At 40.0% G+C, this 24,788-nt stretch overlaps 5 protein-coding genes across 7 annotated transcripts in view; 3 read left to right on the plus strand and 2 right to left on the minus strand.

Moving 5' to 3' along the window:
- cdk2ap2 (cyclin dependent kinase 2 associated protein 2) overlaps positions 1-4,683 on the plus strand; it is a 7,285-nt gene extending 2,602 nt beyond the window's left edge. Inside the window, exons 3-5 of the mRNA XM_010782631.1 lie at positions 952-1,043; positions 1,737-1,857; positions 3,035-4,683. Of these exons, the coding sequence (XP_010780933.1) occupies positions 952-1,043; positions 1,737-1,857; positions 3,035-3,102 (281 nt within the window). The 3' untranslated portion in view covers positions 3,103-4,683. The remainder of the gene's footprint in view (positions 1-951; positions 1,044-1,736; positions 1,858-3,034) is intronic.
- Positions 1-24,788, plus strand: part of topbp1 (DNA topoisomerase II binding protein 1) — a 976,277-nt gene that overhangs the window by 184,276 nt on the left and 767,213 nt on the right. The window lies entirely within an intron of this gene.
- On the minus strand, positions 4,090-7,772 carry aip (aryl hydrocarbon receptor interacting protein). The gene is made up of 7 exons (XM_010782630.1): positions 7,641-7,772; positions 6,891-7,073; positions 6,616-6,804; positions 6,026-6,202; positions 5,757-5,898; positions 5,349-5,578; positions 4,090-5,227 (listed from the first exon to the last, which is right to left on the minus strand). The coding sequence occupies exons 1-7, from the start codon at positions 7,737-7,739 to the stop codon at positions 5,222-5,224; spliced, it is 1,026 nt and encodes a 341-aa protein (XP_010780932.1). The 5' UTR covers positions 7,740-7,772; the 3' UTR covers positions 4,090-5,221.
- On the minus strand, positions 8,435-12,878 carry tmem134 (transmembrane protein 134). Its single transcript, XM_010782629.1, has 8 exons — positions 12,548-12,878; positions 11,903-12,159; positions 11,561-11,622; positions 11,372-11,458; positions 11,196-11,272; positions 10,684-10,728; positions 8,899-8,952; positions 8,435-8,785 (listed from the first exon to the last, which is right to left on the minus strand). Exons 2-8 carry the CDS (start codon positions 12,116-12,118, stop codon positions 8,703-8,705), a joined length of 624 nt encoding a protein of 207 aa, XP_010780931.1. The 5' UTR covers positions 12,119-12,159; positions 12,548-12,878; the 3' UTR covers positions 8,435-8,702.
- serping1 (serpin peptidase inhibitor, clade G (C1 inhibitor), member 1) lies at positions 13,260-17,967 on the plus strand. The gene is made up of 11 exons (XM_010782628.1): positions 13,260-13,396; positions 13,702-13,749; positions 13,907-14,015; positions 14,097-14,261; positions 14,355-14,639; positions 15,117-15,332; positions 15,710-15,853; positions 15,984-16,187; positions 16,257-16,396; positions 17,069-17,291; positions 17,496-17,967. The coding sequence occupies exons 2-11, from the start codon at positions 13,702-13,704 to the stop codon at positions 17,741-17,743; spliced, it is 1,782 nt and encodes a 593-aa protein (XP_010780930.1). The 5' UTR covers positions 13,260-13,396; the 3' UTR covers positions 17,744-17,967.

A 24,788-nucleotide genomic window follows, 5' to 3' on the forward strand; every position in this document is an offset into this window, starting at 1 on the left:
CCTATATAAAGTATATAAATATAGTGTTTTTTTCAAAATCCAAAACGATCCTGCATTTTCAGGGCTCGACATTAAGGGCTGCCCGATGGCCCGGGGCCACCTAGTATTTAGCTCGGGCAATGAAGCCTCACCTGCTGGTTGCCCGATCGGGCAATCTATTATGCCAGTATCATGCAGCTCGCGGATCCAGTAATGAGTGACCCGACAGTAAAACTAGACATATCTATAACTAGTTACGGTAGTTTGAGAGGTAATTAAAATAGCTACGTGTGATATTCTAACCTGAAGTGTGTATTTTGTTCCGCTCACCGCTGCATGTGATCATGCAGAGCTGCGTGTCGACTCGTCAGCAGCAGCTGATCTCTCTCTCCCGTCAGATTAGACTCGCGTTTATGTCCATATCGATCAGATCTAGCTAGTTCTAGCTAATGATAGGACTACCTGCTTATTAAAAGACCCCTAAACAATAAGCGTCTCTATGCAACCGGGTGAGGCCACAAAGTATAGCGCAGCATTTGTTTATATCCCCACCGGAACCCCGAGGCATTACCAACAGATCAACGCACAATCAACCCATACAGGACATCTCTTACTCCCATTACGTGTTAGACATTAGAATTGACTATTCTTGTCTGTCACATACTCTTTTGTCTGTCACATAAGTGGCGCAAGTTGCGCAACTGATGCGGTATTGCGCTAAAGTGAAATTATTTTGACCGGACAGTTAGACCAGAGAGATTTAGATTTGCCGGTCTTCAGCATATTTTACCGGTCATAGTCCGATAATTACCGGCTAACGGGAACTCTGAAACTACTCTTAGGTGTCTTCTGTGTATCAGAAAACAGTTAATAAGTTTTGAAACTTTGTTTGTATGATTCTCGAGGCACGCTGCTTCTCATTGTTCTTGTGTTCTAGCTAGTTTGTAACATCTGTTCTCCTCATCTGCCCAGGCTCCTCGGTGCCCTCCCCTTCCCTGCCCTCGTCATCCAACTTTAGGCCGGCTTTTAGTGACTTTGGCCCCCCCTCCATGGGCTTTGTTCAGGTATGTCTGTGCTACAGTTATTCACACAGCACTGTTGTGTTGCACCACACAAATTGATAGCATGGCCTTGACAGAAACATCTGTATAGAAAACCTCTCAGGAACTTGCATACCTAGTGTTTTATTTGTGAGGAACAGAATGATGAGCTGAATACACCCCCAGCTGTTACTGTATACAAAAGCTGATTCATAATTTTGAACATTTCTTTCTATTGGAAATTAACTTGACTTTATAAGAGACGTTTCCTCTATTTGCAGCTTTTGCTAATCCACCTTCTAAAAGCTTTTCTTTCTCCCTTTATTCCTGGTGTAAAGTAAAAACTCTTGAGACAGCTTTGGAAGGTTATTACTCTGAGGCAGCACAGGGCATGTGAATTAGATACAGTAAGAGTGTTGAGATAGAGGAGGTGGCTGATTTTTTTTGTGCAGAGTATTACAAAAAAACAAATGTTCACATATTTACATGAAACCATGGAGATGTAGAAAGGCTTGTATAGCTTAGGGGATGTGGAGAGACTTAGTATAAAAGCAGTGTGTGGTCTATCTGTTACTATGGACCGTCGCTCTCTTTATCATCACGCTATATTGCACGTCTTTCTTTGAACTTTTTTCTTTCATTGTGATGTGCATTTTCAGCTGAGACCCGTGTTGATAGATATTTTTTTGTCCCATGTTTGTGAAAATGAACAAGCAGCCTGTCAAAGTGTCTCAAGGGTCCACATACAGTGAGCTTCTGTCCGTCATCGAGGAGATGAGCCGTGAGATCAGGCCTACCTACGCTGGGAGCAAGAGTGCTATGGAGAGGCTAAAGAGAGGTATATTTTACTTTTACAAAAACATACAGTACCTGTTCTCGCTACAAGTCGTGATTTGCTGTGGTGTGTGTGTGTCATGAATAGTTCATAAGAGTGCTGAAGGGGGGCAGAGTGGTTCCCTGCTGGACTTGTTCTGCTTTTATTATGGAAATAAAGGACTCCAAGGAAGAGTGGTGACCCTGGGTCATCTACTGGTGGGAATACAACTAATGTTCTCTTTCACTCAGTGTGAAGACGGGTCTGACACAGGACTCGTTCTGCGTAGGGTCGGATTGTTTTTCTAAAACAGTTTTATATTTTGGTATTTAAATGTGAATGTAAATGTATTTGCTTATTTGCTTATTTAGAGGTCTAATGGAGAATTGAAAAACTCGTTAACATCACTCTAGAGGAAAACTAATTATTTATCTGTAATTGACTTTTAGCAAACAAACAACATAAATGTAATCATGAATAGCCCATAAACATGATTACACATTTAATATAAAGCAATGCCTTGTGTTAATTTCCGTATTTTAACACCAACATTTTGGGCAAAGGGGGAGTATTAACAATTCACTACTTCTATTTTTTTCCCAACATATTGTGTTTAAATAAACTCAGAAGCAAAGATAAATAAACTAAATTAGATAAGGGGGACATTGGTTGCTTTTGCTTTTAATTACACTAATACAATTAAAACAGTTGGGTATGTGTGAGAAACAATCAAGGTGTTTAGCAATTGTCCACAAAGGTTAAAAGTCTATTTTCTGTGTGAACATTTAAGTCCCTGACTGAGAGTCAGTTCCAACCACAAGGTGTGATCCAAGAAGGAAATGATCATTACGCTACGGCTTTTCTTGGTTCTTATTTTTTAATTCTTATGAATAGTAACGAAAATATATAGAAGTAATTGTCTGGTGTGATTTAAAAAGAAGCACATGCATTAGACAGCAACTGCGGTGGCTGTGGTGTTAATTTAACAGGCGGACAGACGGCTGAACCCAATTGTGCCTTTAGCTTGACCTGCACTTTTCTTTCTTTAATGCAGCGCTTTTGTTATCTTAGACTGTCATGGATGCATGGGTTTAATATTAGTTGGGGTACGCAGAGAGAAACTGTTACCAATTACTTAATCAATTCCTTTGAAGTCAAACTATTAATTCGATGCTTCCTTGCTCCTCGTGTCTGTCTCCAGGTATTATCCACGCCCGAGCTCTGGTCAGGGAGTGTCTTGCAGAGACGGAGAGAAGCGCCCGCACATAACCTTTTTCAAAGCTCCCTTCACTCCTCACTCTTTCCCGTAGAAGCCTGTCCTCAAGATCCCCAACGTCTGTTTTACAACTTTTTTCCATCCTCTGCTTTTTTGCTCTTTCCTCTGCGGCTTTTTATAGTTGCATTTTGTCCTTCTTGGCTCCACTGTTCCCTGCATTCCACAATACCATTTATGTTTATCACAAACGTTCTGTGAACTGTAGGGTGTATGCAAAATGCAGGTTTGTATCTATTTTAAATAGAATTGTGGGGAATTTAAACACATTACTAAGTTGAGCCCTTGGTAAAAACCTTAGTAAGATTGATTGGAATGTTTTAGTTTTATTTATTCAATAATGGCTATTGACCAAGACAGATGGGTTAGTTTTAATGGTGGAATCAAAGTTCCAGCTGCACCCCGTCTCAAGTTTCTATGCTGACCGTCACTCTGCATCCACTGTATATGTTTTGTTAATCTGAACATCCTTAATATACCGCATTTCCATCCACATTGCATTGTTTTTTTGTAGTGTAAACACACATTAGATGTTTTTCAATCCCAAGAACGCTGTACATCTCAAGTCAATTTGTTAGTATGGAAATTTTGTAAACCAGATTTTTGCAGTTCTGTATGTATATCTTAATTAAATAACTGAAAAAAAAACACCTTCAATTTATTTTTCATTTGTGAACCATAATTAATAAGAATGAATGGGTCGTTTTTGGTTTTGGTTACACTGATGTATTGTGCAGACATCTTCAAATCATTTGAGTGAAGTCCTTCAGGGTATTGAGCAATGAATAGACTCCATTAATGAAAGCAGCAATGTGAGAGCTCCGAAAACTTTTAAATTCTACTTGTGCAAATGTTTTTAACAATTTCTCTAAATATTTTGAACATCTTTTACTGCAGAAAATGCTTGAACACTAAGAGGATACTAAACGAGCACTATTTTCCAAATCATGTGGCACAAAATATAGTAAAAGAAAATACAGAGCCATAGATAAACCCACATTTATTTGTTGTTACATAACCATCTCACTAAAATCTCACTTCAGATTTCAGACGCCATTAGTGCTTCACATGAAGAGTAATGAGTGGCTCTATTAAAGCAAGTAAAGGAGCAGGTGAGGGGAGAGTCGGTATTGACAAAAAAACAATACAATGGTATATTTATTACATAAAGGAAATAAGTACATAAGCGAAAGCAAAGATAACAAGTCCTTGTGTGTTTTATAATTGTCACAGAACTCTGGGTTTCCCAGTTCCATACACCAGGAGATAATGGCCTCCTGCTTATTCCTGTGCTTCCGCTGTGGCCAAGATGGAAGAGCAGGTGTGGCGGGGTAAAGCAGCAGAGTGCATGATCGGTACATGATGTCCCTTGTGCAAGAAAAAAAACTATATTCCTTGTTTCTTTGGAGGGGAGAACATCTGGAATTCCATCGAAATCTTTCCTGGTTGGATTATGGTTATATTAGAAAAATCCAACAGCTCCGCACATATTTCAGAGAAAACAAGACAACAAAATACAATGTAACTACTTGTTTCTAATACTGTGAAAAGTGTGTTTTTCTATATAAATTGCAATATAATGACTTTCCACAAACAGCTGATAAATGCATCATTAAATGAAAAAAACAAAAATCTCTGCAGCAAATCCTGTGAAAATGTTACCACGGGTAACATTCTGTAGGTGGTAGCCCATTCCTGTGAGCAAGTGGAAACCAAGAGTGCTAACATTTCTGTTGCTTCAACAGAGGAAAACCATATGCTCTGAAATGACAATGCTGTTGGCCAGTACATACCATATATCGGGTTTCTATGGAATATAAAAATCAAGTTGGTAATGTCACCATCTCCTCATCAAAGAATGAATTTTACTTCTTTTTTATTTCAGAGAGGGAGTTTAGAAAGAAGTAAGGCAGGAATGCAAATCGCACCTTGGTATATCTACGTGACTGGGTGTGACTCGACAGTGTGTGAGAACATTTCGAGTCTGCCATAGGGGCAGAGGGAAGAGTGTTTGGCTTGGGTTCGTGGATAAAAAGTAAAACACCAGCAGTGTCTACTGTTTCTTCTCCATCTTGAAATTCACAGGAATCCTCTTGTTCCATCCCATTGCGATATTCAACCCTACGAGGAGGGAAAAGCAAAGAATTACATTTCTACTATATGATGTCATAACAAACATCTTAAATGTAATATCTGAGAACCAAAAGATGGTTGCTTTAAAAAATAAATAAAATAAATGTACTGTAGTAGCAGTGGCTGGTGGTTCGGTGTAGTTGAACAGGCCCTTGTAGCGACCCTTTTCCTCCTTCTCTTTGTTGCGGATCCTGTCCTCCATGGCCTTCAGCTCCTTGGCAACAGACGGTCCCAGAGAGGGGTCCAGCTCCAAAACCTTATTAAAGTCCACCCTGGCCTCCACCTCATTCCACACAGCAGCGTGGGCCTTAGCACGCTTATAGTAGGCCTTCAAATTGTCTGTTATGAATGTGACATAAATAATACAAGAAGACAAATCAAATAAACATACTTGCATACATAGACAAGGATTCATGGTTTTGTTTTTTTACATTGTATACAATGACATACTACACTATGACTTTATTGTTGTGATTTTGTTGGAAGTGGCTGTTTCTTATTTAACAACAACCCTTACCCTCATATTTGAAGACGAGTGCTGAACAGTGTTCGATGACTTCGTAGTACTGGCCCTGGAGCAGCTTGCACTGGCAGAAGTTGAGGAGCAGTGGTGTGATCATATGGTCCAACTTTACCCATACCTCGTCTCCAGGATGTTCCTTGAAGGGGATAAAAAAGTCACAGAAGAGAAAGAGAATGCATTTTGTTGCAAAAGTTTTTTGTAATGAAATGAAATACTAACAACTGGATCAGATGTATTTTCTTTGTATTCAACGGTGCCCTTACCTTCATCTGTAGATTTTTTAGGCAGGCAATGCCATTGTAGTACTTCTCTGTAGCTTCTGTAATTTTGCCCTGCTTGAAAAGCGTGTTGCCCTCCTCATGGATCTGAGGCACGAGCTCAAATTTCTCTTCGTCTGTCATAGCCCACACATCAAGCTGGAACGATCCTGGAGCCAGAACCTTAGCAGACAAAGAGATTGAAGATCAGTGGCCGAACCCCCTGTTAGTGGAAGCTTTGCACATTTCAGTTTTTGCTTAACTATTAACAACAATTTGTGTTAGATTCATATTAGACTACATTATATCCACGTGTTTCCAATACTTAAATGTATGCAATATTCAAAAACATTTTTGATTTCATATTTGAAAAGAAAACTTCTTGTGTCTTTTGTTTGATGAAAAAGAAAAAATACTTTAAAAAAGTTACGTAGATATATGTCAAAGTGAGATATAAAAAGGGTAATGGTAGTTGCTGGGTACCGCAACCCAGGCTGTGTGTTGGGGCTACAATAGAAAGTAACCCTCAAACAACACTGAATCCTTTAAAAAGCAACCAATGATTTTAAAATCTGTGCTCTGCCCTGCCTGCTCACCTCCAGCAGATCGATGGTGAAGAGAAGAGGCTGCGGATTGGCCTGAAGATTATCCAGGTCGTTGTGCCCCAGAGAGTGGTGGGAGTGAATCTGGGCAATTCCACAGCAATGCCTCTGGCCTTCCAGGGGGTCCTTACCAGCACTGATGTTTCTTAGGGACTGGGACACGAGTGGGTACAGTGATGTGTGCTGAGGGGTAAAGAGAAATGGTCAATGCACGAAAGATAAAAAAAAAGATTTTCACCCCATAACAAGCAAATGACTAGCTCACTTACCTTATTTTCACAGTTAAATTCTGCAACTTCGCCTTGTCTCATGGTGATGACCACTCTCTCCCACGCAGCTAGTTTGAACTTCTTGCCTAAAATAAGCTCCATGGGTTTGCTGCGGCCCCCCATGGTCCGGGAGTCATCCAGCACTGTGCCATCACACAGGCTGGTGCGGTAGTGGAAGACCACCTGGTGAACACAGATACGAAAAACACAGACACATTAAACCCTGAACAACAGAACTATCCGGTTTAAATAATAGTTAAGACATCACCCTTTAAGTAAACTGGATCGATGCAGCTTGTTTACTAGAAACAAAGGAGCAATCTGTACTTCTCTGACAGGCCTGGAGAGCGTATCAGCTCTATCTTATTCTGGCCAATCACAACAATAGCAGTTTGATTTACGTGAGATTTAGACCAATCAGCCTTCATAAACACATACCATCCTGTCCCTCCCCCTATCTTTCCATCAGATGAAAAAATAAGGGAAGAATGTAAGGTTCCCCGGCTTTAAAAGAGCAAGCTCAACAAATGTTACACTGTGTAGCCAAAAACTAAGGCAGCAATGCCCACAACTTTGTCAGCAGTGGCTGTATACACGCGTTATGTGTTTGGTGAAACATTAATCTAACTGACAGTGTCTAAAGTGTTAGCTTCCCAGTGATAGCATTAGCTAACGTGCTTCGTCGCTTTTCTTAACCATTTCAGAGGACAAGACCCTACTGGTCCGTCTGCGGACATGCTACAGTTTTACCTTGGTTCCATTGGGAAAGGTCGATAGCTCTCCTTTGCCAGGACTGATCAATTTCTTTACAATTCCTTCCTCGAGAAGCTTACGTGCCTCTTCCTCCATCCTTGACCGAGTCGAGTTTACGACAGATGACGATGTTTGCCGAAGCCAGTCCTTTCGTTATAGCGCCCTCTAGGCTGGGGGCTGCACTGACTGCTTTCTCCGACACATAATACAAAAGGTTCACGTTTCGTGTTTTAATTGATGCAGCATGTGTACTTAATGACCAGTGATTGAATGTAACATTGACTTTACATTTTGCCTGAGTATTCTCATGTTAAGCTACACTATGTCATAAGAGTGTCACAACAAAAGTAGGCCACGAAAATATCATAGTAGGCCTATTGTATTTCATAAAATTGAAATAAAATCAGTATGGAATGATAACACTGTCAACAATTTATCTTTTTAAAACATTTAACATTGTCAGGATATTAATGTACAGTCCAATACTTCTTTCTATCATGGTCCTATGCATTCCATCACTTCATAAAGCAATTTTATTACGCTCCGTGATGTTCCTTTAACTTTAAGATTGGACAGGTCTAGAACTCTTGTGTGTAAAGATAAAGACCCCATACCAAAGTCAAATTAAACCGACATGCAGACACAATACATTAAAAAATAGCAGGAGCAAGCAGTTAAATAGACACTGATATTTTACAAGAGATTAAACTCCCTGAGCAAGCAGGGCTGCAGGTTTGACTCCCCCCCCCCCCCTTCTCTAGCTCACTTGCAACAACAACAAAAAACACATCTTAAAATATACAAAAGTTTTATTGTAATTTCACAGTCATTATTCACACAACATAGAGAAACACAGGCAAGACCTATCTCCTTCTTTTTCATGTACACACACAGCAATATCAGTTCATGTGGAAACAAAGTCGAAGCACTGAGTGGTTGAGTAAGTAGTGGTCATAACAATGACAAGAAAAACAACCATGTATCAACCTTTTTAGTTAAAAGTGAGAAAATACAATTCATTTAAAAAGGTAAAAAGTAAAATGAGTGTCTCATGAAATGTTATTTTTCAAAATAAGGTAGGTAGAACAATTTGAAGCCTCTTCTTCCACGGACAGCACAGCTGATGTATATCACGTGGTACACTGCAGGAAATACAGAGAATACACTAATTATATCTTCCAAACAAAGCACACATTAACTGGTATGGGCGAATGTAAAGTGAAACAAAAAGGCTGGAAACAAAGGATCAATTTACCGCCAGGGATGAAGAGAAGAAATCCAGGTACAAAGAAAATAGCACTTGAAACCCCTGTGAAGACAGTCATTTTAGAATCAAGACACAGTCACACACAATATTCAAAGCAACCACACATTAAAGGGAGAGTTTAACATTTTAGGAAAGCATATTATTTTCTTTATTGCAAGAATACAGATGAAAAGATTGATAGCTGTTGGGACAATATTTTGTTTCTGACTTTGTTTGAAACTACAACTTTGCTGTCTTAGAATTTGCTGACAATTGACAAGTACTATAATTTATTGTAGCATGCAGCTACGGTTTACAATAAATTGTATTCCTTCACACCAGTTGTTAAAGGTCCCATGTCATGGCCATTTCTACTGATCATAATTCCATTGTTGAGGTCGGTTTACATTGTGCAATTTTCCAAACTCACATTGGTTTCTCATACAGCATCTCTGTATAGTATGTGTATTCACTCTGTCCTACACCGCTTGTTGGAGCTCCTTCCCCCCCCCGCCTCCCTGTGAGCCCACTGTGCTCTGATTGGTCAGCTCGCCTACTCTGTTCTGATGAGTCCACCACCGTTACAGTGGAACATCAATGATTATGTGTTACAATGGCGTTAGCAACCAGAAAACGACACGTAATGACAAACAGATGAGAATGCTGCGTGGGGTCAGGGTGCCGTGTTGGCGGGACGTTGCGAGGCTCGCTGCTGCGAGGAGCGGACAGTGTGAACTGGCTTACTGGTGTGGTTTCCTGGTTGCTACGTGGGGTCGGCGAGACAGCGAGACATCGCGAATGGACGCGGGAAGGGGGGGGTACTAAGGGGGCTGCAGCACCCCCATCTGCGAGGCTCCACTAGCACCCGCACCCCCAAACGCGGCGCACCTAAAGTGTAAGCACGCACAGTCTCGCCGCTGCGAGGCTCCACTTGGGTACGGTCACGTCACTGTACCCAGGAAGAAAAAGAGAAATCTCCAACGAGGCGTTCTGGGGCAGCATAGACAGGTGTTTTCTGTGTTAGAGTTTTACTCGCTACAGGGTGTTCTTTGAGGTTTTGTTACTTTGCAGACCGTTTACATGCATACAAACCTTCAGAACACACAAGGGGACAGGTAATAACCAGAAAAACATGACCTGGGACCTTTAAAGTTGAGCAGGACAGATTTGTACTGGATTGAGAAACAGTGTTTTTTATCATGAAAGGGACTTTGGCCTTAAATGACTGCTGCTTCTTCACCATCGATCCAGCAGAGTGTGTGCGATGGTGTTACAGGAAAAGTATACAGACAGGATGACACACTGAGCTGCCAAGCTTTGTTTGTTGGCTGCCAGAATACACATTCATAGACTCCAACCAAAACATACAGTCCAGCATTTACCATGCAGGTACACAGACACAAAGGAATGTCTTTCTTGTAATGTTTGCGTTAGTTCAATTAAATGGAGATATTTTTGAATTGGTACTTTATTTTCCAATGTAGTAATTCGTGTTTAGTTTGTGATTTATTATTTAGTTGAACATGATTGGTTTCCGTTTGGTAATTGGTTTCATGAAATGTTTCTTTGGCTGCTTTTTGGCTCTGTATCAGCTGATAACAATCTACAGCTTTTTGATGCTTTAAGCATTACTCTTCTTCTTTTTTTTATATCCAGCACACACATTTAGCATTTTGTGCTTGTTGATAATGTTTAAATGATCTGTGGTCATATTGCATCTGGGTTAACAGACTAATTATGTTGTTTTTGGACAAGAAAATCATGTAATTAACCAAAAAAGTTTAATTTCCTTACCGACAACTGGATTCAGCTGGATGACAACACCTGTGAAAATAAGAGCTAAAAGAAAAGATGAAAGTTCATTTGCAGGGTGGGGTGACAATCCAGCATTTATAAAACTCTTTTTTTATTCAACTCTAAAAACCTGTTTTACAAATAGTAATAACAAGAGGACAAAGTTCAGGGTTCTCAACATGTCACTGACTTACACAACACTAAGAAAAACAGGAACAGATGACAGAAATAAAATAAAAGCATTTATTTTTAAGGTAAGACATTATTACAACAGGTTGCTTGTTTTTGTTTATATTTGGTAATAAAAAGGTCTGACTGTCTGACTGTAGGGGTGGGTGGGACTGGTCTAATGGGATTCTTTATTTGCTTAAAAAATATTTTGTTGTGTTTTCTTTTTCTTTCTTTTTAAGTCACCTACACTTATACCCTGTATTTTTTGTCCTGCACATTGTTTTATGTTTTGAAAAATAAATAAAGTGCTCGAAAGTATAAATGAACTGTTCAAGACTTACCAACTCCAGTGATGAGGAGAAGGAAAGAAGCCAGAACAACTCTTCTGTTTTTCTTCACGAGCGGATGGGACACCCACCTGAGCAAAGATTGTTTTCAAAGCGAGTGTTTGTTGTTGTTAGTGTGATAATTTGTGTGTATGTGGTTGTTGAAGTTTGCTTTTGTTGTTTGAACTCACCCACAGCAATGAGCAGAAAGGTGATTGACAGAACTCAAGGTGCTGAAGGACCACTGCGAGCTGCAGTAAGACAGAGTCGCAGGGTCGCTATGGAGAGAGCACAAACAGAGTTTATCTCACATTCAAAGGGTTAAGGTAGAAGGAGGGGTGAAGTTAAATCACATCAATAGTTCTACACAGAAGACTCACCTGATTTTGAAGAAGTTATTGAAAGAGGAATTGCTGACCAAGACGTCTTCATTTTCCAGATTCTACAGAAACAGCAGATGATAAAGAAGGTGCAGTTTCAAGTTCTTCTGAAATGTTTACAAATCGATTAAATCAGTTTTTACAATGTAGTTTGTTAGGTCTCTGTCTGCTGTTGTGTTTGTGTTGCTGTCGTGATGTTCTCTGTCCCTGTTTTTATTTGTATAGAAACCGTTTTGTTCTGCTGCCTCGCTTGATCCGAACTCCTTGGCAGAATATATATTGTATCTCATTGGAACCTTTCTGGTGGAATAAATAATTATTTAAAAAAAAATGTATTTGTACCTGATACTTTAGGTTACTGTGTTCAGGGGAGCCGGGAGCAGCAGCAGGCGAGGGATGAGTCTGAGGTTTGGAGAAAGTTAGAGGACCAAATGTCATCTCTGCTCCTTCCCTGTCCTTGTCTTTGCTCTTCCATCCCTCGGTGTCTCCATCAGACACTGCTTCCTCCTCATCTCCATCCAACACAAAGGCATCATCGATACTAAATTGTGTGGCCATGATTGCCTCTTACACCCTTCAGTTATGTGGCTTGATGTTCACTGTGGATTGAGAGAAAAAACAGTGCTTCTTAGAGGTTTTATACACATCCTATGATCTGTTCAGAGATAACATGCACCGTCTATAATTCCAGTCTAATAGTACAATAATTATAAGCTAAAAAGTACACTTTATTGACTTTTGCATTTTAAGTACGCGCACAAATAACTACACTCACAATAAACTGGTCTGGAGACCGAAATCTTCTAACGTGATTTAAGTATAAACTTGAACAAAGACAATACTGCCTTGAATGGGAACTTGTATTTGAGCAAACAGGACCAAAGTTAACTTAAGTGAACCAGCAGCAGTTTCTTGGCTGTGTTGTTGGCCATTGTTTGGTCTCTTTCCGCTAGTCGATCAGATGACCAGGAGGAAAACTTAACTTACTCTCTTTAGTTGATCTCTTCTCCAGGGAGCCTGAACTCTACTCCAAGTTGTGAAGGCACGGGTCACATACTTGTAAGCTATTAAATTATCAACAAAGCCTTCTTTCCACTTTTTGTTTTGTTCTTTATAGCGAAAAACGATTAAAAAAAAAAAGTGTTGAGTCTCTTCGTTTTTTAAAAACCAGGTCTCGATTGCACACGTCTGATTACGCCCTAAGATCACTTCGCGACCAGTTACTCAGTCTGCTTAATCGAGTGTCGGTTTGTCGATCGTCACACGTTTAGTGGTGAAGGAAATCTTCCTACTACTTAACAAGAAAGAGTCCTTTTTCTGCAAATTAGCACATATTCAGCTTGTTTGCCTTCCACTATGTTCTTTTCTGTGTATCTTTCCAAATGTAACCTTTGACAAAATCCAATTACGTAAAACACTTAAAGCAAAAACATGTAATGCAAATTGAAAATGAGTAAAAGTGAAACCGTTACACTTTTGAGCATGTATTGTTGAAGATAAAAAACCTGGACTTAATCACTTATAAGTAATTAAACACTTTCTTTGCATTACAAAATTAAATGCAATGAATGCAAAATCAAACGCGCACTGAATGTTATCCCACATTGTATCTGTTGCCAACATGAAATCATGTGATTTCCAGTAAATCAGAAGACCTCCATTATGCAAACAAACATCTCTAAACCAACAATCATAGATTAGTCATTGTTGGTTGCAGTTCAGAGGAGCAGACAGTCAGATGTGTGGATGGAATTAACGGTGATAGGTGTAGCATACAAAGTACTGCTAAAGAATCATTGGTGATTGAATTTGGATTCATTTGGAAATTCGACAAATGTGAGTTGTGATATGTTTCTCCAACTTTTTTGTTTATAATCACTGAACCAAGGTAATGTTATTTATATCTTAAATTACTATCACAAATAACTTTTCTTTATTTTATTCAAATGGAAGCTGTAGCTAAATTATCAAAGTTTTAAAAGATTTGATAGTCGACAACATCACTAGTTTCAGGTATTGCGCCACATTATTGATATTTTTTTCGGCTTGGTGCTATATTCAGTTGGAAATCCTCACTTGTAAAACATCTAAATCAACTTTCCAATTATATTTTGCTACCGTTCATCCATTCTCTGTTTCAGATGAAACAACAGGCTTTACTTTGCCTCTTGCTGCAGCTCGCTTTTGAGGTAGGGCCGCCTGAGAATTGCAGCTCACACAGAATGTGTACCAATATGTTACATAGCCATTATAATTCTATCTGAACAAGTGCTTAAACCTTATCATGTTTGTCTGTTGAATATAGCAGCTTTGCCTCAAGATGTTTAACAATTTATTTCTGTCAAGCTTTCTTCAGGGACAAATCTTTGGGTGGTACCTGGTTCCAGTCTGGAGCTGCCATGTTTCTCGTTTCAAACTGACTTCCCTGGAGCGGCCATCACCTGGAAATTCAATGGTCTAATTATATTTCATATACATAAAATTGAAAAATCTCCCAGTTATATGTTTGTTTAATTTGATATTTTTCATTATACAGGTAATGAGATAAATGCCAATACTCCGAATGGCTCGCCTAGAGTTAAACAGGGTGGCAGGTATCTTTTTATATCTCCTGTTACTGCTGCCAACGAGGGCGATTACTCATGTTTGATAAAGGACAACGATAGGGAGATGATGACAACATACAAAGTTAGAGTTGATGGTGAGAAACATACACATTTCTCTTTTCATACAAAAAAAAGTGAATTTGGGTAGAATTGATTTCAAATTCAAGTGTTTTTGCCTCTTTCTCCAGCATCCTTTAACTATAGCATCAAGGTTATCAAAGGCTCCACTGCTCACCTCCCGTGCCATTTCCAACCTGCCGGGGAAGTCAAAGCCAATGCACTTTGGTTTAAAGAGACAGGTCTTGACAATGAGCTGTTGAATCCTGAAGGAGATAACAGAGTGGAGCTGCTGTATCCACTGGACCATGATCAGAGCATCATCATCAGAGATGTTGGCATGGAGGATGCTGGGGCTTACCTTTGTCGATCTGCTGAGGGGGCAAAGCTGAGCTCTGTAAATGTCATTGTTGAAGGTAGGTCTGCCACCATGTTACAGCAGAGATAGGGTATCTGTAATGAAAATGACGTTTATTTTTTCAGAAAATCCCTTTGAAAAACAAGTTGATTATCCAACCTGTTTATGTCTGTGCAGTCTATTATTTATAGATTTATAAGGGATGTCAATATCTGACACCATAGTTATGTACCTTGACTGTGGCCTAGAGGAATTGTGGCAAAGTAATTTAGAACTTTTTACCAGACTAGTTATAATGATGTAATCCTCCTCTTCCCTTTTCTTGTATTCCTTTGTTTGCTTTTGTGCATATTGTTCTGTCCTTTGTATTTTTTATCTGTCCTTTGTGTCTGTCACAAATGTATATAATGTTTGTATTTAACGTATAATCGGTTTGGCAATCTTTTCTGTATACTTATATGTTACAGCACAGTCCGAACGAGATGTTTTCACAAAAAGTAGGTACATGTTAACAGTCTGCTTTACTTTCTTTCAGTTGCTCCTACTGCTCCTCCTCACTCGTGCATCGGCTTCACCACACCATGGGAGCCCTGCCAGGACGAGAACAGTCGCACAGGGGAACCCATGTTGCAGGAATCCATCACAGAGTTTTCCATGAAGTTGTATTCGTACCTCAGAGAATCACAACCCTCCAGCAACCTGCTCTTCTCTCCTATCAGTATCATCGGGGCACTGTCCCATTTGTTGTTGGGTATGACAACATTAAACTGTATAATGTTTGTTATTATTCTTGCAAATTCTAAAGCTAGTCATATTGTCAACTTTTTTATTGAGTTATTGAGTTTGTTCATAGTAAGAACAAAAAATAACACTAACCTTGTCCTTTAAGATGGTCCAAGCGATATTATCCCTTTGTTACCTCTGCACACGAATAAAAGATTATCTTGTATATGACTTACCGGAAGTTAGATAGATAGATTTTTTTTTTTTTTTAAATGTCACAGGAGTTTTTCTCTACTTATATGAAATGTCAGTCATACTTTGCCAATTTGCTGCTTTCATTATCACTCCAAAGCACAGTTGTATTTCTATCTACATTATGTATTTTCTTCATTCTGATGCATTCAGGTGCAAGGGGGGACACCCGTAAAGCCATTGAGAGGGCTGTCTGTGTGCCACACGACTTCCACTGTGTCCACCTGCAGATGAAGAAGCTGAGAGAGAAGTTGGCCGGCTCCTTGCAGATGGCTTCTCAGATTTACTATAACCCAGGTAAAACTATCACTGTGTGAAGCTCAAAGATTAGCTCCTCTGAAGTCATAGAGGTAGATGCAGAGATTCTGTGTCCCAAAAAAATCTCTATCTCTGCAGCTCATCGTGGTTTTTCTGTTCTCTTCCTCAGAAATCAATCTGAACCAGTCCTTTATTGACCAGTCCATCCAGTTCTATGATGCAAAACCTGTCATGCTACTGGATACCAGCGAGAACAACACAGAGATGATCAACAGCTGGGTGGCAAATAAAACCAACAATAAAATCCAGCATTTGGTCGACTCAGTGTCACCGAGTACACAGCTGATGCTGCTCAACGCTGTCTCCTTTACAGGTCAGTATAGTGTGTGCGCATAAGAGTACGGATGTGCATGTGAAAACTAATAGACTGTCTGTACTTCAGGTCAGTGGAAGGTCAAATATGAAATGAAACCCAAGAAAGGCCTCTTCACAAAATTGGATGGTGATCTGGTGAATGTACAGCTCCTTTATCACCCGAAATACATGGTGGCTATGACGTATGTAGTCCAGCTAAAGGCACAGGTGAGAAAAAAACAACACCCTCCTTAAACCACCCATTCACACACTCTACAACAGACAGCTTCACACGAGGAGAGTTACTAAGGTGTAATGGGAGGCAAAGCCACTGTGTGAGGTGAAAAGTGAAAATATGTACTTCTCCTCATAGTCATAATACATCTGACTACACAGACACAACAGATGTTTGTATTCAGTTTGACTAACAGTTTCTGATTGTATTATTGATATGGTCTATTGAGAATAAAACGGAGAAAGAGGATGCCCTTTATCAATCCAAAACTTGCTTGAGAGTCAACACAATTTTAAGTTTTCTACGGAATCAAAGTATTTAGATAGTTTTGGGCATATTCAAGGTTTCATACTAAACATAAACTACTAATAGCTTTTTCTGCATGCTTTGAATGGTGTCAATTTGCAAAAGGGTTTCAAATATTGGCACAAAAGAGGTCTGAAGTTATAGTGCAGATAAATTGACTCCATGGCAACAGTATGCTTCATATTTACATATCCCAAAGCATTATGGGTCCTGTAGCTCTGACATTTGGAACCTGATTGATGCATTCATATTTTGACATTAGAGTAGGGTGGGGGTCTTGAGGTGTATAGTTGTCTCAATGTGGTCTTTGAGGGCTCCTCAGTGTCAACATCTCGATTTTTTTTTCATTTTACAAACAGGTGGCGAGGCTTGCTCTCACTGGTGACAGCAGTCTTTACATCCTGCTGCCTAGCTCCAGAAAAGTGTCTGACCTGCAGCAGGTGGAAGAGAGTCTGACGGATACAGCTGTGCGTCAAATGATACAGGAATTACAAAAAACAACCCCTGAGCATGTGGAGGTCACTCTGCCCAAAATCGAGTTGGATGTCCAGCCAGACATGAACATGCTCATCAAGAAATTGGGTTAGTTTATCTTTCATGGTCTGTCAGACAATTTTAATACCTGCCATGCTTTCAGGTTGTGTAGTTGTATTACTTTATCAACCAGCAAGGAGACAGCCATGAAAGTGTCATTATTGAAAATAGCATACACATCATTCTGCTCATCTCCCTGTATCAGATACATTTACTTCACTTATACTCTTCTCTCCATTTCCCCCTAACCAGGACTGTCATCCCTCTTTGAGAGTTCCAACCTGTGTGGTCTCTACTCCGAAGAGAGGGTAGTTCTAGATGATGCCCGACACAGAGCCTTCCTCGCACTGAATGAACAAGGAGTGGAGGCCGGGGCCGTCACCACCATGTCGTTCTCTCGCTCCTTCCCGTCCTTCTCTGCCCTGCGGCCCTTCATCATGCTGTTGTGGAGTGACACGGCCAATGTGCCTCTCTTTATTGGCAGAGTGACCGAACCATGACAAAGAGAAAAGGGGAGGTGGAGATGTAACAGATAGGGTAAATAAAGGCCGTCTGGTAGAATGGAAATACATTTAATTATTTTACTCTGCTTTGACATCAAATAAATTCAGTACAGTATCAGTTTTGCTAAAAGTAAAGTAAGTGACCCTCAAAAAAACATATATAGGCCTGCATGTGGTTTGTTTTAAAAGACAATGATGAATAAACATATATTAACACATGGGGTATCTGTCTAATGTTTTTCAAAAATGAAATGTGTTATTCAAAGGAAGACAGGCGACAACTGAAACGACTTCAATTTATTTTGCGAAGAAGTTACACAAACCCACCACAGGATGGCAGCCTTACTGTGTGATTGACATTGACAGTGAATACACAGGGACTGCAGTAGTGAATTCCCCATCTCATTCGCCCCTGCCCTCCTGCATCATTACCACTGATTTCAATGTAAGGAAGACGAAGTGTCAAAATCTGTGACGGTAAAGGATTTGTTTTTTAAAGCAACAGCTTGCTTGGTAATCACAGCAACTGAGCAAAAATACCCTGAATCATCATATTCACAAACAAACAAATACGCACTGATGGCATTGACTGTAAACACATCAGCATTCAGAATAATCAGCTATGGTTGCACTCTATTATACAAGCTGTTAGTGATTGCTAAACATGCAGATGTATTGCAGATAAAATGATTACATAAGCAAAGCGGGGTCAATAGACAAAAGTCTAACATTTGGTGACTGTAAACAAAACGAACAGATTCAGAGAGGAATAAGCAACCAACCAGCCTGAAATGTGAACTGTATTCGATCACTGTCCCCAGCATAGCTCCAATCAAAGAACTCAGTATTCCCAGAAATGCATCTTTGATGCATGGATAACATAATGTTGATGTTTTGGTTTGATTATCTCACTGCCAACATGCTGGGAAATTCTGATGTGCATAGAGAAAGTACAGAATAAACCCTCGCCCAACCCTCTTGTTAAATTCATTTAAGGTCTAACTGAAAATGTGTTTAAGCTCACTGTTACTTGACATGATCTTCGTTCCAACCTACGATAATGCCCAAGCCCTTTTTTATCTAAACCTAATTCACCACTGAAGGATCAATTTTTTGCAGTCAACAATGAGACATTCACAAGGTTGTTGAAGGACAACAAGAACATGAGCAGCCGGATCGATTCAACAGTTAGAAAAACTCCCAGAGGCCACTGACCGACTGTGGGTGTGCTTTGTGAACCAGTGCATGGCCAGAGCTGTAGTGATAGATGAACCAGGGGAGTACATTTCATATCTTGGCAGGCGTTTAGACGTTTCAGTGAAAGTCTAGCCCAGATACACCATCGACAAGCACAGATGTGCATAGAGACACATAATAGGCATGCAGGTTAAGTGTGCAATCTAGCTTTGTTTTTCAATATCTTGGATCCTGGCCTGCGATTATTCACTGTCCCCTGCTGCCATGCATGCAGGGTGAAATCCCATTTTACCTCCTGAAGTTAAATGTAAGATGAGGAGGTAGGTGGGGGGCATTTCTCCTGCACAGTATTATCTCAGCAGGCAATCACAAGCATGTACACAGTGCTCCCAGTGTCTCCTGTCCAGAGGATAGAATATGCCTCTAAAGAGTAGACCTGCTATTCAATAGGACTGGTCATGGTCTGATGTAATGGAATGAATGCAACATTGATCACTGCAATGACTCCTTCTAATGGCGGATTTAGATTTAATCCAATATCCTCTCGAGATCAGTGTCTGAGGGTGCACAAAGTTGGGGACATTTTCAAGGTTTTAGGCATCCATTTAGCCATGAATTAGATCCCAGGACCAAAGAAAATGCCTGAATCTTCAAATCGACACACTGCTGCTGTTGCTGCTGCTGCTGCTGTGATATTGCAGAGCAGAGAGAAAATGTTGCATCATCTGTGGCTTTGTTGGAGCAGAAATGGAGTCACTGAGGTAAACCTGCTTGGATCCTGTTGAAATCTGGTTCATTACGCCGCAGCAAAGTCAAGGAACACATGGCACCTCCAAAAAGCAACATCCGTTCATCCTTTCATCAGGAAAGTCAAAAAGATCAGTCAGAAGTGACGTATCAAGATGTAATCCATTCTTTAATTCGCTCTATGACCTGTCTGGCAATGGTAGAGAGATGACAAAGGGTCTGGCACACATGATTGACGGGTTGTCAGTGTTCCCCGGCCAGGACCGCTCACACCACTGAGGCCTGTGGTGGTGGCGCTGGCTTCCGAGGATTTCTCTCTTGTATGTGTCTTCTTTGTCCTTTTTTATAATTTCTTCAGACTTCTGTGCTTCTGAAGTTTGGATGGACACATTTTGAATGGGGAGTGACATCAATACAGAGAGACTCACACACTGTACAGACAGAAAATGTAGGCACTCATTTTCTCATAGCCCTCATGCACACACACATTCACACAAATAAACTGACACGTTAATGCCTGATATGAAGGTCTATAGAAAGCCACTGTCACTTAAAGACAATGAAAGACATAAGAACAAGAACACTGAAACGGTAAAGGTACAAATCCACAGAATGGATCTTTTTGTGCTTTATAATACTGTGTTGATTTGCATCAGATCAACAACCACTAAAATAGAAACTTCTCAATACACAATCTCTTTCATAACATCTCTGCTCCTGTTACTATACACCACATTATGAGTCACTGTATGGATTTTGAGTACATTACTCTCAAATCTCTTCATTAGGTGTAAATTTGAAGGACAGAATATGAGCGGCTTCCACAATACACTAAGGTCTAGAGCACAATTCTGTGGGTAATGTTTAGTAACGTCAACACTTTAATGAGGACATCGTCACAATTTGGTTCACCTTTAAAAAATAAATTGAGATTACATCTTTTTACCTTTACTAATATTAGTATGAATATCATATACTAATACTTGGTTGGGGTAATATTGGCATATATGATTAGGCTCTGTGTCGGGCATCATCTAGAACTACCCTCTCTTCGGAGTAGATTAGACTTTTTATGACTATTATTATTGCATCTTTTATCCTTTGCTCTTATTACTACTTTACTTGGTCTCAGTAAACAACCACCTCGAGTGAGACAAATGTTGTGTGTGTGTGTGTGTGTGTGTGTGTGTGTGTGTGTGTGTGTGTGTGTGTGTGTGTGTGTGTGTGTGTGTGTGTGTGTGTGTGTGTGTCTTGTGTGATCTAGTCCGGTTTGTCACTGCTCGGGGCTCCTTGCTGTGTGAGCGTATGCCAGTACTCCACTTTCTTCCCTTTGTTTTTGAGACAGTCGAACCAGTGTCTGAGTCTCTGTCCGCTTGCTTTTATTCCCAGCTCCACTCCACCTGCAAACAGAACGACAGGAACAGAGGAGAAGAGTCAGGAGGTGAGGGGAAATTATTGGTGGGAGACCCATTTGAAGAAATTGGGGATAAGAAACAAAGAAGAAATTAAGAAATTAGAAAGAAGAAGCATTTTAAAACCATTACTGGTTTTTAGGGTAATATAAGATCATTTTGACCCAAAACATGTTCCAGGTGTAAATGTTCTACCTTTTTAAATGTTTTTTTTCAATTGAAGAAGACAAAAGTTGGGAACACAGATATTGAACTGGTTAGCAGCTTGTTTACACATCTAGCTGTTATAATCGATAAGAATTTGTTTCTGGCCATCTGATGAATGTAAATCCAAAATGTTCTCTCTTTATGCTCTGTTTTTGGTCTCCTCCATCTCCTGAGGGAAGTATCTGGCTTTTTAGCTGCTAAATGCTCCGCTATGCTCACCAGCTGGTCACTGTGTGTCTGTCTGCAGAGCAGGTAGTTTACTGTGGGACTATAGAGCTTTTTTCTTTCACTGAAAATAACTGCCTGCCTTGGGCTTAAAACACCATCTGAGAGCAGTGTGAGTAAACCAAATTTGCAATGTTGCCGCAGGACAGTTAAATAATGAGCTAAGCTTGCTATTGAGCTCTGCAAGGGGCGAGCTGCAGATTCAGGTGGTTATTCTGTGTTGGTTCAACAGAGACCCTTCCTCATATTGTCATTTAATACACTGTTACTTTTCAGTGGAACAATCAAACTAGACAAGACTAAATAAAATGCACTGTATTGAGCAAGAGGCCGCTAGTCAAAATATATTGATTAATCACTCATTAATTACCATTAGATTTATTTTGATTATTATCTTGAAAAGTAAGTGATAACTATAGCTTTCACATAAAAGCAAAAATATTTCTCTCATAATTTGCAGTTTGGTAGAAATACAAAGGGGCATAAAATGTAAATGATCAAGTTCAGTAAGTAAGTAAAAAATGTAGGGCAGTACTTGAGTAAAAGTCATTTTTTTCCATGACTGGTGTCATAAGAAAAATAACAACAGACAGACATTTCATTTTTTTCATTAGAATCTAACACTCAATAATGCATTTGAGATTCGGCAATAACGTACATAAAAATTCAGGCCAAAAATATTATTATTCTTTGACTGGGAGGCAGATATGGGAGCAAAGAAGGACATAAACAGATATTAGAGACAATTACCTCCAGGCAGAGAGAAAGATAAATAGTCTGCTAGTAAGGGAATAACAAGACAGAGAGATTCAGATAACGAAGGATTTATTGAAAGAGCATGTGGAGAATAACTATTCAGAGAAGCAGGAAAGGATGCAGGTGAAAGCTAGCGGAGGTGACGGAGGCGTTGGTGGAGAGGCAGACTGTAGAATAGAGGGATGCAGGCAGTTGTCACCGAGGTTATTACAAAGCCATTCCCCTGGCTGTGATTGCAGTTAATGGTGCGCGGAGTTTTAAACATGGTATTTTGGCAATACTACCTTCTAACAGTGCTTCAGAAAATGACAACCAAGAGCATACAAGGCTCTATTGTTGATGTTGACTCATCATTGAACGCAATGATGCTGCTTCTGGAAAAAGAGGAGCAGCCTTCAAATGTTTCCTATCCTGGATCCTTCCTCCCTTTACCTTCACACACAGACACACAACTCAGAGAGCAGGTCAAAACCTGTAGATAATCACAAACAACACTTGGTCACCTCCACAACCATCCCACCACCTCCAAACAGAGATCGATGGAATGTTTTATGAGTCTGTGGGTTGCTAGTGACAAATGGTCAGCCATCCTGACATGCATTGGGCGAAAGAAGAGGGATGGGGAGCCGGCGCAGGAGAAGAGGACAAAGACGAGAGTGAGGCTGTAACTCAGAATGGCGAACATGCAACATTCAGGTTCGAAACCGTACTGCTTGCATCAATATGAATGGCTTTTAATAGACATATGCTCAAGTGTGTTAGCCATAATTCACATTTGCATGAATCCTTGTGGATCACTACTAGCTTTTCAAGCCTTGCCAACCTGAACATGTGCAAACACTTTTGCCTGCTCTGGAGAATTAAAATTAGAAACACTCAAGTCTCATCAAACTATCGAGCTTACCTTTACATTTTAATTGTTAGAAGTTGCTAATAGCTAAGTAAATAAAACGTGTTTTTTAACACAGCTTGTGATGGAGACTATCAGCACCAATAATGATCCAGGGTATCATTACTAGCCATACTTTAGAGTTGAATTAAACTTGTTTCAATAAACTTGAGACTTGACTTGCGGCAAAATACTTTTGAGTAAATAGTTTTATTATCTGCAGTGTCTCTATAGAAGTTTCATCATGTTTTCTGGAAGGTTTAAAGGAGGACATAGACATTGTAAATCTACCAAACACGACTCTGATTTAGACTTCAAGGTTTAATTTATGGTGAAGATCCTGATGTCATCCACCTGATGTATTACTTTGCCCTACTTTCACTCCCATATTTAATCTCTCATTGCTCAGTTTTCTCCTTCATTTATCTTTAAGATCTCGCCTTTTACCATGTGACAACCTCTATGTCTTCGGGTAAGCCTATTAGCCCGCTTGTTATTGCTCTCACTCCTATTCAATTGCACTAAGATTATGTTCGATTGGCCTCTTTATCAACTTGTTTTCTCCATCTATCTTTGTCTCAGAATCATTTTTCTCCCAGGCTCAATTAACACAACTGGCGGGTTGATGTCGCTAAACCTGTGATGATAATGGTCAGGGGAATGGTTGTTATCTGGGGCTGTACGTTAGACTGGTGGCCTTTTCTCCCAGCAGCGCTAATAACTCACTGTGCTTATCTAAACACTGGGTGTCTCCCTCCAACCCACCCACCCTCTGTCTCATTGGCGTGTGCGCACACACACATTAGAGAGAGTAAAACGCTTTGATCTAAAGGCCTTTGAGCTCACAGGGTGGTAATCCATATTACTGTGCCTCCCCACTACTTCCCCATCACTCCCTAAGCCCCCATGTGCTCAATTGACATGATACATCAGTGCCAAAGCGGTTACAAAGCAGTTTGTCGCAGCAGCAGCAGCGATCTGATGTGCAAAGTCCACGAAGGATGTGAAGTCTTTTCGATTTCTAGAGCATCTCTCTTTCCTTTTCCACTCAAACTCTCCTTGGCTCGTTCAAATCGTTTTCCTCAAGCCTCATAATTACTCCTCATCTCTCCGCATTCCTTTTTTTTTTTACATGTCTCTCCGCCCACGTTGGTTTTTTATGTTTTCTACAAGTGCGCTGCTTTCATTCAAACACTCTTTTACAGTCATGTACTTTGCTGCATCTGCTTTGCTCTCATTTCCTCCCCTCACAGATTTTTTCTCAGCCTACCTATGAAGTCGTTGCTCATTCCCAAGTCGTAGTCCCACACCGAGATCTCCAGGGTTTTCTTTGCCAGCTGGTCCAAGGTAACTTCATATGAAAACTCCTGTGCAGGTGGTGTACAAAAGAGAGTATTTATATGAATGATTCATTAACATGAGAGTGAAAAGGAACTGAATTGGTTATGTAGTGCTTTTAGAAGAAGCAAAAAGCAGATTGATGCTGAGAACACATACAAAAAGCAATGTCAGATGTAAAAGAAGTTAAAAAAGGTGCAGAACAACATTTTAAATACATTATAGAAAATCATAGGAGTAGTGTATGGTGGTTATTTGTACAGCAGGAGAA

This window comes from Notothenia coriiceps, unplaced genomic scaffold (assembly GCF_000735185.1).
Source record: "Notothenia coriiceps isolate Sejong01 unplaced genomic scaffold, NC01 NC01_scaffold00024667, whole genome shotgun sequence".
In the NCBI taxonomy this organism is placed as follows: Eukaryota; Metazoa; Chordata; class Actinopteri; order Perciformes; family Nototheniidae; genus Notothenia; species Notothenia coriiceps.

What these genes read in the sequence shown, in the direction of transcription:
- aip (XM_010782630.1), bottom strand. Translation starts at nt 7,739, where the DNA reads ATGGAGGAAGAGGCACGTAAGCTTCTCGAGGAAGGAATTGTAAAGAAA. An exon ending in CCTTTCCCAATGGAACCAAG is followed by an intron (nt 7,074 to 7,640) that starts GTAAAACTGTAG and finishes TGTGTTCACCAG; the next exon opens with GTGGTCTTCCACTACCGCAC. An exon ending in ACTCGTCTTCAAATATGAGG is followed by an intron (nt 5,579 to 5,756) that starts GTAAGGGTTGTT and finishes CATTCATAACAG; the next exon opens with ACAATTTGAAGGCCTACTAT.
- serping1 (XM_010782628.1), top strand. Translation starts at nt 13,702, where the DNA reads ATGAAACAACAGGCTTTACTTTGCCTCTTGCTGCAGCTCGCTTTTGAG. An exon ending in TGCTGCAGCTCGCTTTTGAG is followed by an intron (nt 13,750 to 13,906) that starts GTAGGGCCGCCT and finishes ATTTCTGTCAAG; the next exon opens with CTTTCTTCAGGGACAAATCT. An exon ending in CAACGCTGTCTCCTTTACAG is followed by an intron (nt 16,188 to 16,256) that starts GTCAGTATAGTG and finishes TCTGTACTTCAG; the next exon opens with GTCAGTGGAAGGTCAAATAT.
- tmem134 (XM_010782629.1), bottom strand. Translation starts at nt 12,118, where the DNA reads ATGGCCACACAATTTAGTATCGATGATGCCTTTGTGTTGGATGGAGAT. An exon ending in AATAACTTCTTCAAAATCAG is followed by an intron (nt 11,459 to 11,560) that starts GTGAGTCTTCTG and finishes CTCTCTCCATAG; the next exon opens with CGACCCTGCGACTCTGTCTT. An exon ending in CTTTCTGCTCATTGCTGTGG is followed by an intron (nt 11,273 to 11,371) that starts GTGAGTTCAAAC and finishes ATCTTTGCTCAG; the next exon opens with GTGGGTGTCCCATCCGCTCG.